Source organism: Octopus bimaculoides, chromosome 22, assembly GCF_046866305.1.
Source record: "Octopus bimaculoides isolate indiv1 chromosome 22, ASM4686630v1, whole genome shotgun sequence".
In the NCBI taxonomy this organism is placed as follows: Eukaryota; Metazoa; Mollusca; class Cephalopoda; order Octopoda; family Octopodidae; genus Octopus; species Octopus bimaculoides.
Genome location: NC_142949.1, coordinates 30179568 through 30198152, shown reverse-complemented (window position 1 = coordinate 30198152; position 18585 = coordinate 30179568). Strand labels below are relative to the sequence as shown.

At 40.0% G+C, this 18585-nt stretch overlaps 1 protein-coding gene across 1 annotated transcript in view; it reads left to right on the top strand.

Annotated features, from left to right (window-relative positions):
- Positions 1-15900, top strand: part of LOC106874148 (signal recognition particle subunit SRP72) — a 22233-nt gene extending 6333 nt beyond the window's left edge. Inside the window, exons 5-19 of the mRNA XM_014921767.3 lie at positions 268-345; positions 1494-1605; positions 1992-2067; positions 2832-2912; positions 6922-6979; positions 7192-7323; positions 8590-8718; positions 9169-9303; positions 9521-9616; positions 10633-10814; positions 12222-12353; positions 12712-12761; positions 13275-13388; positions 14057-14096; positions 15320-15900. Coding sequence (XP_014777253.1) covers positions 268-345; positions 1494-1605; positions 1992-2067; positions 2832-2912; positions 6922-6979; positions 7192-7323; positions 8590-8718; positions 9169-9303; positions 9521-9616; positions 10633-10814; positions 12222-12353; positions 12712-12761; positions 13275-13388; positions 14057-14096; positions 15320-15482 — 1578 coding nt within the window. The 3' untranslated portion in view covers positions 15483-15900. The remainder of the gene's footprint in view (positions 1-267; positions 346-1493; positions 1606-1991; positions 2068-2831; positions 2913-6921; positions 6980-7191; positions 7324-8589; positions 8719-9168; positions 9304-9520; positions 9617-10632; positions 10815-12221; positions 12354-12711; positions 12762-13274; positions 13389-14056; positions 14097-15319) is intronic.
- The last annotated feature ends 2685 nt before the right edge of the window (positions 15901-18585 follow it).

Below are 18585 nucleotides of genomic sequence, written 5' to 3'. Positions count from 1 at the left end.
GACAGGCATTGTTCTCCCAGTCAGAGTCCTGCATATCACAGGCCTTGAATGAGGACTTGACACAGTCCTTAAATCGCATGCATGCATACACACATAATTGTCACTTAATATGACAAGGGTGTTAGAAACACCTAGATTGCTAGAAATAAGAGCTAAAATACTCTAATGCTGTAGTCAAAGCACATGATTGTATACATATATACTGACAGGGTGGTCATAACCATGCCTAGAAATTTTACTTTTATATTGTTTTCTTTATTGTTTCAGGATGAATTTGATGAAGAAAGACAGACTAATTTAGCTGCAGTGCTCAGCTCTCTTCAGATGTGGAATAAAAAACAAGTGGTAATTGAAGCATGACATTTTTGTTCATCTTATCCGCAATTCCCGTTTTGTCTGCAATTTACTCTGCTGGCACAATCATGCTCATTTGTTTATTTATTTAGTTTGTATTTTGGGCAGGAGGCGCAATAGCTCAGTGGTTAGGGCAGCGGACTCGCGGTCATAGGATCACAGTTTTGATTCCCAGACCGGGCGTTGTGAGTGTTTATTGAGCGAAAACACCTAAAGCTCTACGAGGCTCTGGCAGGGGGATGGTGGCGAACCCTGCTGTACTCTTCCACCACAACTTTCTCTCACTCTTACTTTCTGTTTCTGTTGTACCTGTAATTCAAAGGGTCAGCCTTGTCACACTCTGTGTCACGCTGAATCTCCCTGAGAACTACGTTAAGGGTACACGTGTCTGTGGAGTGCTCAGCCACTTGCAAGTTAATTTCACGAGCAGGCTGTTCTGTTGATCGGATTAACTGGAACCCTCGACGTCGTTAAGTGATGGAGTGCCAACAACAACAACAATTTTGGGCAAGTGTCTTCTACTATAACCTCAGGCCAACCAAAACCCTGTGAGTGGACTTGCTAGATGGAAACTATGTGGAAGACTTGTTCTTTGCCTACGGTGTCGGATGGTATTTTTGTGATACTAGACTAGTGGTTCTCAACCATTTTTTTTACCTAAGAATCTCTTCGATTCCTATTTTGCTCAGATGGACTCTCCTACCAATTTGATGTTTAATAAATTCCTATTATCTTTGGTTTCTTGTGGAAAGGATGTGTTCTGTTGGTCAGGTAGTCCGTCTACTGCAACCAGTGCTATCATCATCATCATCATTGTCATCCCTTCGTCATCACTATCCCTACCATCATTTATATTATCGATGTCATCACCATCACTGTTATCATTTACATTATCACAACCATTGTAACATACCACCACCATCATTATCAACACCACCATCATCATTATCATCATCATCATATCACTATCATCGTCACCATCATCCTCACAACCACTGCCAGTATTATCATCACCATCACCATCATCACAACCATCATTATCATCATCATCACTACCATTACCACCACCACCATTACCATCATCATCATCATCATCATCTTCATTAATACTGAGATACCTGTTGCTCTCCATTTGGCAGGACGACCCAGGCTTGAAAGATCTTTCCTATGAACTTTGTTACAACAAAGCCTGTCTCATGATTGGTCAAAATAAATTCAAAGATGCAGAAGAGAAATTACAGAAAGCTGAAGGTATTTATTTTTCATACATTTTATTTCTTTTCTTTTTTTTTGTAGTTTTATTTAGTTTTTCTTTTCTGTTTTTTTTTTTCTCCTTGTCTTTACCTTTTGATTTTCATGTCTCTTTGTCTTGGGATCACATGATAATTGTAAATGAGTGTCACTGTTATACAAGCAGTGTCATTCATCCCCAATGTCTGGCCATGGGGAAATATCACCTTGCTTGGAAACAGGTGAGGGTTAGTGACAGGGAGAGCGTCTGGCCACAGAAAATTTGCCTTAGTAAACCGCATCCAACCTGTGCAAGCATGGAAAAGTGGACATCAAAGTGGTGGTGGTGGTGTGGTGGTGGTGATAATGATCTATTTTCTTTGTTTTCACCTTTCTCTCTTTCTTAGTTGTTTGTCGGAAAAGTTTTGAAGATGATCCTGAATCTACTGAGGAAGACATCAATGAAGAAGTTGCTGTGCTAAGGTGAGCTGACACTCCCCGATAGGCTGGTATCCTAGCCAGGGGTAGTATGTAATTTTATTTTATCTGTCATCTCTCATCTGTCATCTCTCATCTGTCATCTCTCATCTGTTTTAAGCCTTAAGTGTAACCCTAACCCTTTAGCATTCAAATTTCTTTGTCAAATGTATTGCTTATTTATTTACATTGTTTTGGATTAATCATGCATTATCTTGTAACTTCAAGATTTTGGTAGTGTATTTGACGAAGACAGGTGGTGTAGACAACAAACAGATGTATTAGTTTGACGTTCGGGAAGTGAAAAAGTCTTTAACGTTTCGAGCCTATGCTCTTCCACAGAAAGAAACAGGGAGAGAATATGTGTGTATCTATGTATGAATGTTTGTCTGCGTGTACCCCTTTGTCTTGACATCATGTGATAGCTGTAAACAAGCCTCACTGTCATACAAGCGATGTTGTTTGTTTCAAGCCTTGTGTGGAAAACGTGTCTGACCCTGGGAAAATGTAACTTTGCTTGGAAAGAGGTGAGAGTTCGGAGACAGGAAGGACATCTGATCATTGAAAACATTTGCAAGGGTCAATTCTATGTGACCCCTGCAAGCATTGAAAAGTGTATTGTCAAATGGTGAGAAAGATGTTGATGATGGAAAGGTGGGCATTAGATAATGGAACGGATGATGACAATGCAGGCATATAATCAGCAATGTTTAAAATGTTCTTTCTTAAATTTTGACTAATTTTCTTTCTTTTCTATTTCATTCTTCCAGAACCCAGTTAGCGTACGTTTTACAGAAGCAGGGACGACCTGAAGAAGCCCTCCAAATATACAACCAGGTCCTTAAAACTAAGTATGTGTTTGTATTTTCCCCCCTTTTTTTCTATTTATCTTTCAAATTAGTCTTCCAATGTTGTATATAAAGTATATATATATATATATATATATATAAATTGCATTAAGTAATCATCATATTCCAGTTTCCTTCACTTTTCAATGAATAGCAGATGAGCGACTGTCTTTCCATGCAGACACAACACAGGCTACACTTTCAGGTCTTTTGGATAAAGTTTTCAGAAATAACCCAATAGGTTTACCATTAATTCCATGAAATATTCACGGGTCCTGTTAGTTAAATATTATCTTTTGGTTATGACATGTTGGCAGTCCATGAAATGCTGATAACTGTCCGTCAAGATCCTTATCTGAATACATGCTACAGGATGGAATTTACTTGACCCCCCCCCCTTAGCATTCAGATTACTCTGTTAAATCTAATGCTTATTTACCCATATTGTTTTGAATTAATCATGCATTATCTCCTAGTCTTGAGATTTCAATGAACTGTTTGTTTATTTTTAGAATGGTATTGTGGGGTCTGTGTGAAAGAGATCAAATCTGCTTAGTTTGAACATAAAACTGGTAGAATATTTGGGCCAGATATGAGCAATTTAAATGCTAAAGGGTTAACCCATATATATCCCTGGTTGCGTTTTCCTAACACAAAACCTACTTGTCTGGACATGAACTTACCGGGAAGCATCTGACCAAGCATACGAAATGTTCAGTAAGTAGTTGACACTCATAGCTAACAGTTGCATACTGTCCTTCTCTTCCAGATTGCGAAAGCTTACCATAATGTTTAATCTAAATACAGTGAAATTTTAAGACTTCATTTTTTTTTATGGGCATATATGGGTTAAGGTGCCTAGGGTGTTATAGACAGTTTCCTTGACTTTTTCTGGATTTGTTCTCCTCTGTGTTTTTACTTTCTGAAGGAAAAAAAAAAAATTAAAGAAAATTTGAGTGAATTTGGTTAATAGAAGCTGAAAGAAATTCATTATATGTCCGTGTGTGTGTATATATATACATATATATATATATGTGTGTGTGTGTGTGAGAGAAGGAGAGAGAGTGTGTATGTGTGTGTGTGTGTGTGTGTGTATATATATATAAAGAGAATGAATGGGAGAAAGAGAGCCTGCCTTATGTCGACCCAATAGAGGGACCAGCTATCCGAGTTGATAGTACCAGGGTAGATAAAGCAATTAAGAGTATGAAGACCGGGAAAGCCCCCGGCCCATCAGGAATCACTGCAGAGATGCTCAAAATATCTGGCAGTGTTGGCTATAGCCTAGTCACCCGTATTACGAACCAGGTGATACACGAAGGAGTCATACCCTATGACTGGTGTAGCAGCATCATAGTCAACTGCTACAAAGGTAAAGGGGACGCTTTAGATACAAATAATTACAGAGGCATCAAGCTGTTAGATCAGGTTATGAAAGTTACAGAGAGGGTCATAGCCCAACTAATTAGGGAGCGAATCAATTTAGATGAGATGCAGTTTGGGTTCGTGCCAGGTAAAAGCACTACTGATGCCTTATTTCTAGTGAGACAGTTGCAAGAGAAATACCTAGCCAAGGATAAACCTCTGTACCTGGCTTTCGTTGACATGGAGAAAGCCTTTGACAGGGTCCCCCGATCCCTTATCTGGTGGTCAATGAGGAAACTTGGGATAGAAGAATGGCTAGTGAGAGCTGTGCGAGCCATGTACAGAGATGCGGCCAGTAAGGTGAGGGTTGGAAATGAGTACAGCAATGAATTCCGGGTAGAGGTAGGGGTCCACCAAGGTTCCGTCCTCAGCCCCCTATTATTTACCATAGTCCTCCAGGCAATCACAGAGGAGTTCAAGACAGGTTGCCCCTGGGAGCTCCTCTATGCTGATGACCTTGCCCTAATTGCGGAGTCACTATCAGAACTAGAGGAGAAGTTTCAGGTGTGGAAGCAAGGTCTAGAACTGAAGGGCCTTAGAGTCAACCTAGCTAAAACCAAAATCCTAATAAGTAGGAAGGTAGATAAAACACAAACCCCTTCAGGTAGATGGCCCTGCTCAGTATGTAGAAAAGGAGTAGGTAGTAACTCTATAAGATGTACCCGGTGCAAGCTATGGACACATAAGAGGTGCAGCAACATCAAAGGCAGGTTAACTAGCAAGTTAGTTTTTGTTTGTGGCAGATGTTCAGGTGCAATAAAGACTGCAAACAAACAGGAAACAACTTCTATCTCATTCCAGGGTGAAAAACTAGAGGTAGTCGATAGCTTCCGCTATCTGGGCGACCAAGTTAGTAGTGGGGGTGGGTGCGCTGAAAGTGTAGCTGCTAGAATAAGAATAGCCTGGGCAAAGTTTAGAGAGCTCTTACCCCTGCTGGCGACAAAGGGACTCTCACTCAGAGTAAAAGGCAGACTGTATGACGCATGCGTACGAACAACCATGCTACATGGCAGTGAAACATGGGCTGTAACTGCTGAGGACATACGTAAGCTCGCAAGGAATGAAGCCAGTATGCTCCGTTGGATGTGTAATGTCAATGTGAATACCCGTCAGAGTGTAAGTATCTTGAGAGAAAAGCTGAACATTAGAAGCATCAGTTGTGGCGTGCAAGAGAGACGATTGCGCTGGTATGGACATGTGGTGAGAATGGAGGAGGATAGCTGCGTGAAAAAGTGCCACACCCTAACAGTTGAGGGAACCCGTGGAAGAGGTAGGCCCAGGAAGACCTGGGCTGAGGTGGTGAGGCAAGACCTTCGTACATTGGGCCTCACCGAGGCGATGACTATGGACCGAGACCTTTGGAAATGGGCTGTGCGTGAGAAGACCCGGCAAGCCAAGTAAGATCGTTGCCAGTGCCCCTGGACTGGTTCTTGTGCGGGTGGCACATGAGATGCACCATTTTGAGCGTGGCCGTTGCCAGTACCGCCTGACTGGCTCCTGTAGGATTTTCGAGCGAGATCGTTGCCAGTGCCCCTGGACTGGCTTGTGCGGGTGGCACATAAAAGACACCATTTCGAGCGTGGCCGTTTTCGTGCGGGTGACACGTAAAAGCACCCACTACACTCTCTGAGTGGTTGGCGTTAGGAAGGGCATCCAGCTGTAGAAACTCTGCCAAATCAGACTGGAGCCTGGTGTTGCCATCCGGTTTCACCAGTCCTCAGTCAAATCGTCCAACCCATGCTAGCATGGAAAGCGGACGTTAAACGATGATGATGATGATGATGATATATATATATATATATATATATATATTAATAATTTAGAGAAGAACCACCATGGTGCAACTCTAAATTATTAATATATTTCTCATTATATAATTCAATTTGATATTATTAAATTGTATATCCTTGTAAGTTCGGATTTTGTAATTCCCTAACATTATAATATATCATCATCATCATCATCATCGTTTAACGTCTGCTTTCCATGCTAGCATGGGTTGGACGATTTGACTGAGGACTGGTGAAACCAGATGGCTACACCAGGCTCCAAATTGATTTGGCAGAGTTTCTACAGCTGGATGCCCTTCCTAACGCCAACCACTCAGAGAGTGTAGTGGGTGCTTTTATGTGCCACCAGCACGAAGGCCAGTCAGGCGGTACTGGCAACGGCCACGCTCTACATGTTCACAAATTATCAACACTACTGTCAATATATATATATTACTAGTGATGGAAATAATATTAATACCAAAAGGTAATTGTTATATCCAACTTAACATGGATATTTGTGTCTCCTTGTTTTGACCTTGTGTGATTGTTGTAAATGAATGTCCTTCATTTTCATTATTCTTTAAAAACATTCTGGCTATGGCAAGATATTACCTTGCTTGGAAACAGGTAAGGAGTGGTGATAGGAAGAGCATCCAGCCATAGAAAATCTGTCTCAATAAAGCTCTGTTTGACCTATGCAAGCATGGAAAAGAGGACGTGAAAACAGTGATGATGATTTAAAGAAGAATTGAACCTTTTCATGCCTCTGTTTGTCTGAACTCTGTTTTTTTAATTCAATTTTTATATTTTTGCAGGCCTTCTGATATAGGTGTTACTGCTGTTGCATCCAACAACATCGTCACTTTGAATAAGGTAACTTTAACAACTTATTCTTGCTCATCAGAAATGCTGACTTTCTATGCAACTAAATGGAATCATCACCCGTTTACCAATTTGTCGAGCTGTTTATATTCTCTGTGTCACTTCCATGACCAATTTCATCACCCCCCCCACCGTCATCACCATCATTACCATTCCAGATAGTCGACTCTGTCCAAGTGAATATCTCTTTTATATTTGTTTAGGAACAGAATGTTTTTGATTCCAAGAAGAAAATCAAAGCTGCCACCTCAGGGAGTGTGAACCAGAAGCTGATGTCGATGCAGCAACGGAAAATCAAAATGAACCAAGGATTGCTTTATATGTACACCAATCAAGTAAGCAGGATTCAATACCTTTATTGTTATTATCATTGTTATTATTATTATTAAGGCGGTGAGCTGGCTGAATTGTTATCGTGCTGGATGAAATGTTTCGCAATACTTTGCCCATCGCTATGTTCTGAGTTCAAACTCCAGCAAGGTTGACTTTACCTTTCATCCTTTCGGGGGTCGATAAATTAAGTACCAGTTGAGTACTGGGGTCAGTATAATCGATTTAACCCCTGCTCTTTTCCCCGCCCACAATTTCAGGCCCCTTGTACCTATAGTAGAAAGGATTATATTTTACTACTACTACTGATGCTATAACACCACCGCCACCACCACCACCACCACCACCTCTCTCCCTCTTCCTCCTCCCTCTCTTCCTCCACTTCCACCTCTTCTTCCTTCCCCTCCTCCCCTTCTATTACTCCTTTCTACCCCTCCAACTACTACTACTACCTCTACTGACACCACCACACCACCACTACTACTTCCATTACCACTACAACCTCCACTCTCCTACTACTACAATAAACAATAATATTACCACCACCACCACCACCACCACCACCACTCCTGTTTCTCCTTCTGCTGTTACTACTACTACTACTACTACTACTACTACTACTACTACTACTACTACTCCTATTAATACTACTACTACTACTACTATAGCAAATTCTGTCTGACACTGGCAAGTATTGAAAAGTGAATGTTCGAACAGTAATATACTTGGTTCCCTCCTATTTCTCGGTGACTGTTTAAATATCTCGCAGTTGAAAACTATTTGTTATTGTCATCAGATTTCAATTTATCTTATTACACACCTATTCAAAGAACTCAGAGCGCCTACAAGCCTCTATCTACCTGGCAGCTCAATCTGAAATCTCTGTATAATAATCCCTAATCATCTCAAAAAGTATACAGAGGGTCCTGAATGCTGGGTAATGACCAAAAGAATGCAATCACAAAGTGGCCGAAATGGGGGTTTATTTGAAGGATGGATCTCTGGAGAAAAGTTACTCGACAGGGTACATGCCTCAGACATCGGGGAGTCACTCCTAGTTGAGTCGCGACTTCTCTGCACTGAGAGGTCACAAATCCGGCACTTTGGGCATGTGATTAGAATGTTGCTTGAGACCACATGGTTGGGTAGAAAGCTTGTTGACCACACCTCCTCACTTGCATCTATACCACCATGCCTGTGTCTATTCTTATTGTTAAATAAATGACTGTTATTTGTTCTTCTAAGTTGTTTGTATTTGTTTTTATTCTCAGAGTGACCAAGTACGCAATGTTGTCAAAGAACTTCAGGACAAGTTCTCCGATGCCAGCTCGGCCGTTCTCATTGAAGTGGCACAACATGTTCGGGACAAACATGTTCCAAAAGCCATCGAAGTTCTCAAGGTACAAATCATCATCTTCTTCACGTCTTTTACTTTTCTTTGTAAAAGCTTCAGTCAATTTTTTTTCTCTTTTAAGGAATAAATATGGCATAAAATTCAAATTGTTGCTCTCACCTGCAACTTATGAATTCTGTTAACAATTGCCTCATCTGTTTCTACTTCCTTAGCTGTATTGTATTTTATGAGTTACCCCATTTCTAATTTGCTTTCTCTGTTACCCCATCAATTTTTCCCCCCCTTCACTTACCCTATCTTTCTATTGGTTTGTCTTTAGTCACAGACTCCAGGTTCTTGGTCTTCTTGAGAAACCTCAGCTCTGGCCATTGGCCATTCCTGCAGCTCATCCATCAATTCTTTATTTACTCTTCCAATAATCCACTAGTTTTATTAATCCTACCTATAATCCATTGTCTTTGTTAATCCTATCTTTAATCCATTGTCTATGTTTTAGAATTACATTGCTAAAGATTCCGTTGACGAGAGGATTAAGCTGATATTATCTCAGCTATACCTAAGCCAAGGAAGTGTGTTCCAGGCCTGCGATGTACTCAAGTCCATAGAGACGTTACGTTATAAACCAGCTGTGGTGAGTAGCTTTCTTCTTAGCATCTACTTACATCATTATGGCTATTGCTGTTGTTTTCTTGTTGTTTGGCTCCAGGTCTGTCCTAGTCCAGCAGACCCAGGATCAAGGGCGTTCCATCCATGACCATCATGTCTTTCTTTTTGCATTTATGTATTTAGGACTGCATTATATATGTATTTAGAGTTCCTTCTACATTAACTTATTTTGTCCTCTGTAGGTCGGCGTATTGGTGTCGTTGTATGTGAGTCAGGAAGATGTACAATCAGCATCGAAGACCCTCGGTGATGCTGTTACTTGGCATAAACAGAACATGGTAAGAAATTACAACTTTGATGATTTTGTGTGTGTGTTTGGTGGATATAGTTTTAGACAAAGGGTTGACGTACTTTACATTGTGTGTGTGTGTGTATGACATTGGAGTGTATTTGGTGAGTATGGTTTGGATAAAGGGTTGACGTACTTGTAGCAGGAATATTTAGCAGTCGCCTGATGTTGCGGTTTGCTAGGCTATTACTCATGTGATCAACAAAATCTGACCAATCAGGAATTTGCATCGAATAGGCTCCAGTGACAATTTCATCTTTTGGCATACTTCTCTCTGAGCCAAACCATCAATATAAATTTAGCACACCTCGTCTACCTGACAGAAAACTTTGGGATGCTGCAGAGAGGGCATTGACGGACAGCAAAGATGAGATGGTAGACGGACGATGAACAGATAGACAGACAAGTAGATACAGACTGCATTTTCTTGTATATAAGTTGATTTTTACAAATAAAAAATTAGCAGCCAAAATAATGGTAAGTTGACTTACACACCAAAACGACTTTGGAAAACCGAAAATTCCATGTGGAATGTAGCAGGATTTAGAAAAAAATTGAAAATTTACCCTGGCATCTTGGGCAAGTGTCTTCTACTATAGCCTTGGGCCAACCAAAGCCTTGTGAGTGGATTTGGTAGACGGAAACTGAAAGAAGCCCGTCGTATATATGTATATATATATATATATATATATATACGTATGTGTGTATGTGTTTGTGTATCTGTGTTTGTCCCCCCAACATTGCTTGACAACCGACGCTGGTGTGTTTATGTCCCTGTAACTTAGCGGTTCGGCAAAAGAGACCGATAGAATAAGTCCTGGGGTCGATTCACTCGACTAAAGGCGGTGCTCCAGCATGGCCACAGTAAAAAAAACTGAAACAAGTAAAAGAGTACATTCTACATTGACTTGCATGTTGGAAAATATGGTATTTGTCTGCAATAGCAGCAAGAATAATTACTCTGAGAGTTAAATTACCATGACATATCTCCCTCTTGTGTTGCAGCCAAACAGTCCTGAACTAATGGTGCTGATGAAGGCCAATGCCAAGTTCCAAATGAAACATGGCGACCCACAGCAAGCAGCCTCTCTTCTTGAAGAAATATCTAAGAAAAACCCAAAGGATTCCCACATTTTGGCACAGTTGTTCTCTGCTTATTCACTCTTTGACTCAAAGAAAGCTGAACAGTATCCTTTTCCTTCAGAAATGAGAATTGTTCCTTGATTCCACTCCCCCATTTGCCTTTTCCTCTTAAACTGGCCTGGCTATATTTAGCCCAGATATTCTACCTGTTTTATGGTCCAATCAGCAAGCTCTGGTCTCTCACGCTTATTCTACAATGTCATACTGAAGATAAACAATCGCATCTTTGAAATCATGAAACTATGAGATCATCATCATCATCATCATCGTTTAACGTTCGCTTTCCATGCTAGCATGGGTTGGACGATTTGACTGAGGACTGGTGAAACCGGATGGCAACACCAGGCTCCAATCTAATTTGGCAGAGTTTCTACAGCTGGATGCCCTTTCTAACGCCAACCACTCAGAGAGTGTAGTGGGTGCTTTTACGTGTCACCCGCACGAAAACGGCCACGCTCGAAATGGTGTCTTTTATGTGCCACCCACACAAGCCAGTCCAGGGGCACTGGCAACGATCTCGCTCGAAAATCCTACGGGAGCCAGTCAGGCGGTACTGGTGAAAAGGGTAAAGGGCAAAGACCCCCTTCGGTCGTGAATGACCGTGGGATTGCAGCTAGGAAGTTCCCCTCTGAGGCACAAGTCCGGGCAAGGTTGTGTATGGAAGACCAGCAGTCACCCATGCATAACCAGCCTCCCCTCTCCATGCCACTGATGTTATCCAAAGCAAAAAAACATATCTGGCAATGGGGAGATATTACCTTGCTTGGAAACAGGTAAGGAGTGGTGATAGGAAGAGCATCCAGCCATCTATAGAAAATCTGCCTCAATAAAACTCTGTCTGGGTTGTTGCAACTCATTTCTACAGCTGACTGAACTGAAGCAGCATGAAATAAAGTGTCTTGCTCAAGAACACTACACACAGTCCAGTCCAGGAATTGAACTCACTACCTCATGATTGTGAGCCCGATGCTGTAACCACTGTACCATGCACCACATTTGACGAGTAATTTGAATGCTAAAGGGTTAAAACAAGAAATTTGTATCCTAGAGCCAAGGGTGAAGGCACGTGGTTTAGTCATTAGTGTGTTGCATTCATGAGCATAAGATTGTGGTTTCAATTCCTGTACTAAGTGATGCATTGCTATCTTGAGCAAAATATTTTACTTCACATTACTCCTGCTCATTCAGCTGGCAAAAATGAGTAATCCTGCGACAGGCTGGTGTCTCATTCAAGTGGTGTATATACGCCACAGAGATGGGAAACCAGCTCTATGAGTCTATATGACTAAGTGAAGGCGCTTAACTCTATTCATTTTTTTGCAAACCAAGGGGAGTCTCAGATGGGTTGGTCATCAAAAGATTTACAATACATCTTCATCCCTGTTGGTTGTAAGGCTTGCTTGTTCTTTCTTTCCCAATATTCTGTGGAATTCTTTAACCACTCTCCACAGAATCAGCCATCAGTTACCATCAGTGGATGAGATTATTTCTGGAGTTGATGTTGATGAGTTGGAAAAGTCTTTCAGTTCCATGGCACCAAAATATCTGAAGAGAATACAGAAGACAGAACCATCACCTTCATCGTAAGTTGTCTGCTTTCTTGTTTCCATCATGCAAATCTCCATCCATTCTTTCTGAATTCTTACCAAACTTCAAAGTTCATTGTTTTCTTTTTTGTTTTTGTGTTGTTACTCCTTTTACTCTTTCTTTTTCTCTTTGCCTGTCATATCTTTGTCTTTGGTTCACTGTCTACCTTCCTGTTAGTTTGTCTCTCTCTCTCTCTCTCTGTGTCCCTATCTCTCTCTGTCTCTCTCTCTCTCTCTGTCTCTCTCTCTGTGTCTCACTCTGTCTCTCTCTCTCTCTTTCTCTCTCTCTCTCTCTCTCTCTCTCTCTCTACTTTTGAGACTTTGTCTGAAGAAGATGTATTGTTCTTTCTTTCAGTGATGGGGTCTTGTTGATAAAGACGAAGAAGAAAAAGAAGAAGAAGAAAGGTAAGTGTTTGCTTTACAGTTCTTTGTTTCTCTTTGACGGGTTACGAATCTGTTAGGAACAAAACCTTTCTTTCTCTCTCTCTCTCTCTCTCTCTCACTCTGCAAAAAGACATTTCAAGAAAACATAAGAAATATAATGTCATAATGGTAGTGAAACCATATGATACTTGGAAGATCTTTTTTTGAACAGTGGCTCTCAAAGCACATAGAGCTGTAACCAATAGCATGTGAATATTGGTTTGAAAAACCGTTTTGAATAGAAGAAGTCAATGTCTACAAGGGATGTGAGTTTGAACCTTATGGGCGCCCTTCAACTTTTTTTTCTCCAAAAGACGTTTTTCAACCCAATATTTACATCTACATGCTATTAATTTTAGATTTATGTGAGCCTCGAGAACTGCTATTCCAAAACAGAATATATATCATCATCATCGTCGTCGTTTAACGTCCACTTTTCATTATTGGATGTTCCTCTTCTTTATTTCGTTTGACCTTCTGTTATATCTTTTCCAGCAAAAATGCCCAAGAACTACGATGCCTGTGTTACCCCTGACCCTGAGCGGTGGCTGCCTCGTAGAGAACGTTCCTATTACCGTGGGAAACGTAAAGACAAAACTAAAAACATCAGTAAGGATTACCTTTTTTGATTGACTTTTCTTCAAATATTTTCCTCTTGAAGTTTTTGTTTTTTGTTTTCTTTTATTTTCTTTTGAGCTTTACTTTAACAGTTATCATCATCATCATCTCCACCATCCTCCTCCTCATCGTCATCAGCATCACCACTACCATCATCATCATCACTATCATCTCCATCATCACCACTGTCATCATCTTGACAATCATCTTCCTTCTTCTTCTCTTTATCGTGATCATCATCATCACCATCACCATCAGTGCTATTATTATAACCATTTGCTGTCCCTACCATCTTCATTATCTTCACAACCATCACTATCTTCATTGTCTTTCTTATTGCCATCACCATCATCATCACCACCACCATCATTATTCTCTTCTTCATCAGCATCATCACCACCATCACCATACTACATTAGTCTGTCTCAAGCTACAGTGTTTCCAAAACACAAGAGCATGATTTTGGGTAAGTTTAGCTGCTATTTCTAGCATCTCATGTGACTTCATAGAGACTCTCTTCTTGTCCATGTTTATTGCATGAGTGTGAGGGATAAGTCCACCTGTTCAAGGAGTCTAATGTTTCTTCCTCTACTTTCACTTTCCAAAACATCAATGTCGCTTTATCAATGTCTTTCATTGTTATTTTTTTTGCGTTTCAGGTAAAGGCACGCAGGGAGCCACAAGCCCCGCCGGTGACATGTAAGTCATTGTTTTATTGTTTTTTTTAAAACTTACACTCTTTCATTTGTTTCACTCGTTGGACTGCGGCCATGCTGGGGCACCGCCTTAAATCTTTAGTCGAATGTATCGACCCCCAAGACTTATTTTTTAAAGCTTGGTACTTATTCTGTTGGTCAATTAAGCTGAACTGCTAAGTTACAGGGATGTAAATACACAATCATCATCATCATCATCATCATCGTTTGACGTCCGCTTTCCATGTTAGCATGGGTTGGACGATTTGACTGAGGACTGGTGGACCAGATGGCTACACCAGGCTCAAATCTGATTTGGCAGAGTTTCTACAGCTGGATGCCCTTCCTAACACCAACCACTCCGAGAGTGTAGTGGGTGCTTTTACGTGCCACCTGTACGAGGCCAGCCAGGCGGTACTGGCAACGACCACGCTCAAATGATGTATTTTATGTGCCACCCACACAAGAGCCAGTCCAGGGGCACTGGCAATGATCTCACTCGAAAGTCCATTACACATGCCACGGGCACAAGTGCCAGGAAGGCGACGCTGGGCACAGGTGCCATCCCGGTCAAATGGTGACACAAGGGACAAAGACATAGACACACACACACACACACACACATATACTGTACAAAACCTTTGACATTATGTTGTGCTTGAGAAGACCCATCATGCTGAGCAAAATCAGTCGTGGCAGATACCAGTGTCACGCAAGTTGGCACATAAACGCATCCTGGTGTCACGCAAATGGCACATGTGCCAGTGGCATGTAAAAGCATCCATTACACTCTCGGAGTGGTCGGCATTAGGAAGGGCATCCAACTGTAAGAAACACTGCCAGATCAGACTGGAGCCTGGTGCAACCTCCTGGCTTCCCAGACCCGGTGGAACCGTCCAGCCCATGCTAGCATGGAAAACAGACATTAAACGACGATGATGATGCTGATGATGATGACTTAGTTTTTCAAGCTTGCTACAGGGATGTAAACAAATTGACACCAGCTGTCAAGAGGAGTTGGGGTAAACACAAACTCAATAAAGTGCCACTCAAGTACTGGATGATGATGTAACTGACTTGCCCCTCCCCTCAAAATTTATTGCCATTATGTCTTAAATTAGAAACAGTTATTTGTTATTTATATATATTTTTTTTTATTATTTCTTATTATTTAAATTAATAAAATTTTTATTTTTATTTTTCCTGTTTATTTCCCCACTGTTTCAGTGATGCGAGCAAGCAAACATCAGGGAGCGAGGCAAGTTCACCGCGGCCCGCAGCTAATGTGACCAAGCCATCACCTCAGCCGGCCAACCGGCATCAGCAGCAGCAACATTCGTCCAGCGGACGCAGCACCAACAATAAGAAGAAGAAGAAAGGGAAACGATAAGCACGAGACACTCCTCTCCCTCCTCCTCCTCCTCCTACCCTCCACCTCTTTGCCACTTCCCTCTCTTTCTCCTCTCTCCCTCCCCCTCCCCCTCTCTCTGTGTCTCTCCTCTGTCTGTCTGTCTCTCTCTCTCCTTGTCTTTTTATGTTTTAACAAAAAAAAATGCAATCCAAAAGGTTTGGCTCGTTTCTTCCATCTTTTCTGTGTGGGTAAACACACACAAACACACACACACACACATACATATCTACACACATACACACACATATATACACACCGTACATATAGACACTTGTACATTCACACGCATACACACATGCTACATATGCACACACACACACACACCACACACATACACATGCTGTTGGACTAACATTATAAACACACATACTCATACAGTCGCTTGTATATATATATATATAATAATATTAGGGACAAAATCCAAAATTACAGGTAAAAACTCAATTAAAATCAATTTATAAAAAATTAAAAATTAAATTGAGCTTTATAGATTAAAATATATATAAAATATATAGTTTTAGGGAAAATAACCAAGTTTCAAGATTTCATCAATGAAAATCCACTATCACACAGAAAAATCAAGAGTTCTTGAAACTTGGTTATTTTCCCTAAAACTATATATTTTATATATATATATATATACATTCACAGACACACACACTCTGGATTGGTGGAACCTTTAGTGCGTCAAACAAAATGTCAGACTTCATTTAATGATGGCTGTTTACATTCTGAGTAAAAAATCTTGGTCAGCTTAACCTTGCCTTTTGTTCTTCCTGGGTCAAATTATATTCCTGCAAAGCATCTAAGAGATGTGAGATTAGAAATATATTAGTAGAACACTTACACACACACACAAAATTTCATACAAATGCGCAGGGTATTTTCATACTTACACACACACTCTGATCTGTAGATATACATATGTGTGTACGTTCACCTATGTGAAAACTACAGGTGGAAAGCTACATGGTGGGGAGGCACAGGCGTGGTGAGGATGGACGTGGGTCTCCATGGATTTGGCTCAGTCTTACTGCATGGACTTTGGGCAAGTGTTTCCTACTGTAGCTTAAGATTGACCAAAGCCTTGTGAGAGTGGACTTAGTAGATGGAAACTAAAAGAAGCTTGTCATATATATATATATATATATATATATAGTGAGAGAGATGTACTTGCATAGCAAGTGACCTGATCTGAGATCGTGTGCTGGAACGAAAACAATTGTAGCATGGAAGGTGTTTATAAGCCATTTAAAATAACACAAAAGGCGTCAGATTTTTGACAAATTAAATTTAAATGTTGAAGTGAATTTGACAGCTTTTGTGTGTTATTTTAAATGGCTTATAAACACCTTCCACGCTGCAATTGTTTATATATATATATATATATATATATATATATATATATATATATATATATATATATATATGGATCTCCCAATAAATGTATTAAGTGCTCTTTTGTTTGTCCACTCACTTATGTGTGTGTGCATATATATATGTATATTTATAAGAAGGGTGAACTGCTTAACCACTGGGCCGTGCTGCATCCAACTCACAAGTACGCACACACACATACATGCATTTACATACACGCCTGTACACATACATATGCATAATTACGTTCATGGACATACATACATAAAAGTATGTATGCATATACATACATAAGCATATATAAAACATGTTTACATGTATATATACACAGATGCACACATGTATACATATGCATATATGTACACACATATGAAGGGTGTTCATTAAAGATTTCCCCTGACCCACTTCCCAAGGACTGGGATAAACGAAACTTAGCATAATTATTAGTGCTTCTTTACATAAGCCACCACTAATGGTATACACACACCTGTATCTATACATATATTTACGCACACATGTATGAATGAATATTCCCATCATGTGTGGATATACACTCCCCTATTCACGCATACACATATATACATTCATATATATATATAAATATATATATATATATATATATATATATATATATATATATACACACATACATACATATACATACACACACACAATGTAAACACCATCACTGAATACATTTTATGTATGACCATTTGTTGCTGACCTGCAAATAAAAATGGAAGTTGATCATGTTTTTGCTTTTTTTATTTTGTTAAACAATCACATGAAAAGTAATCTGGATGGCTAAGTCAGTATAGTTGTTTTTATATATATATATATATATATATCATCATCATCATCATCGTCGTTTAACGTCCACTTTCCATGCTAGCATGGGTTGGACGATTTGACTGAGGACTGGTGAAACCAGATGGCTACACCAGGCTCCAATCTGATCTGGCAGAGTTTCTACAGCTGGATGCCCTTCCTAACACCAACCACTTCGAGAGTGTAGTGGGTGCTTTTATGTACCACCGGCACAGGGCCAATCACGCGGTACTGGCAACGGCCACGCTCAAAATGGTGTATTTTATGTGCCACCCGCACAAGAGCCAGTCCAGGGGCACTGGCAACGATCTCATATATATATATATATATATATATATATATATATGCTAGCAAATGCACCTGTCCTTTGGACGGTTGAAGTTACTTTGGTGGCATATTTTTCACCAAATAATTGAACTACCAAGAAAGTTTATGAGTAGTACAGCAATCTATATTTCCGATTAACCTAGGAACGAAAAATGAAACTGAAGGCTGGTCATTGTGGATGTTGCTGCACTTTAATGATCATAGAACATATAAGTTTGCAAGCGATGCAAAGTAGAGCTACAGAAGTGTTTGGGGAGTAGATTACGGATGATGACTACAAAATATAGTTGATTTACATCAGTGGCTCTCAAAGTGGGCAGAAATATATATATATTTCTGCAATATTTGGATATTTTATCTTGTTATTCTGTTATTCTGTTAGCATTATTCTGGGTTTGAGAATATATTATTTTCATTATCTGTATCATTCAATATATCTCAACGCTTCTAAAGCAAACATGGTTTACTTTCATATATATATATATATATATATATATATATATATATATATATATATATATATATATATATATATATATATATATATATA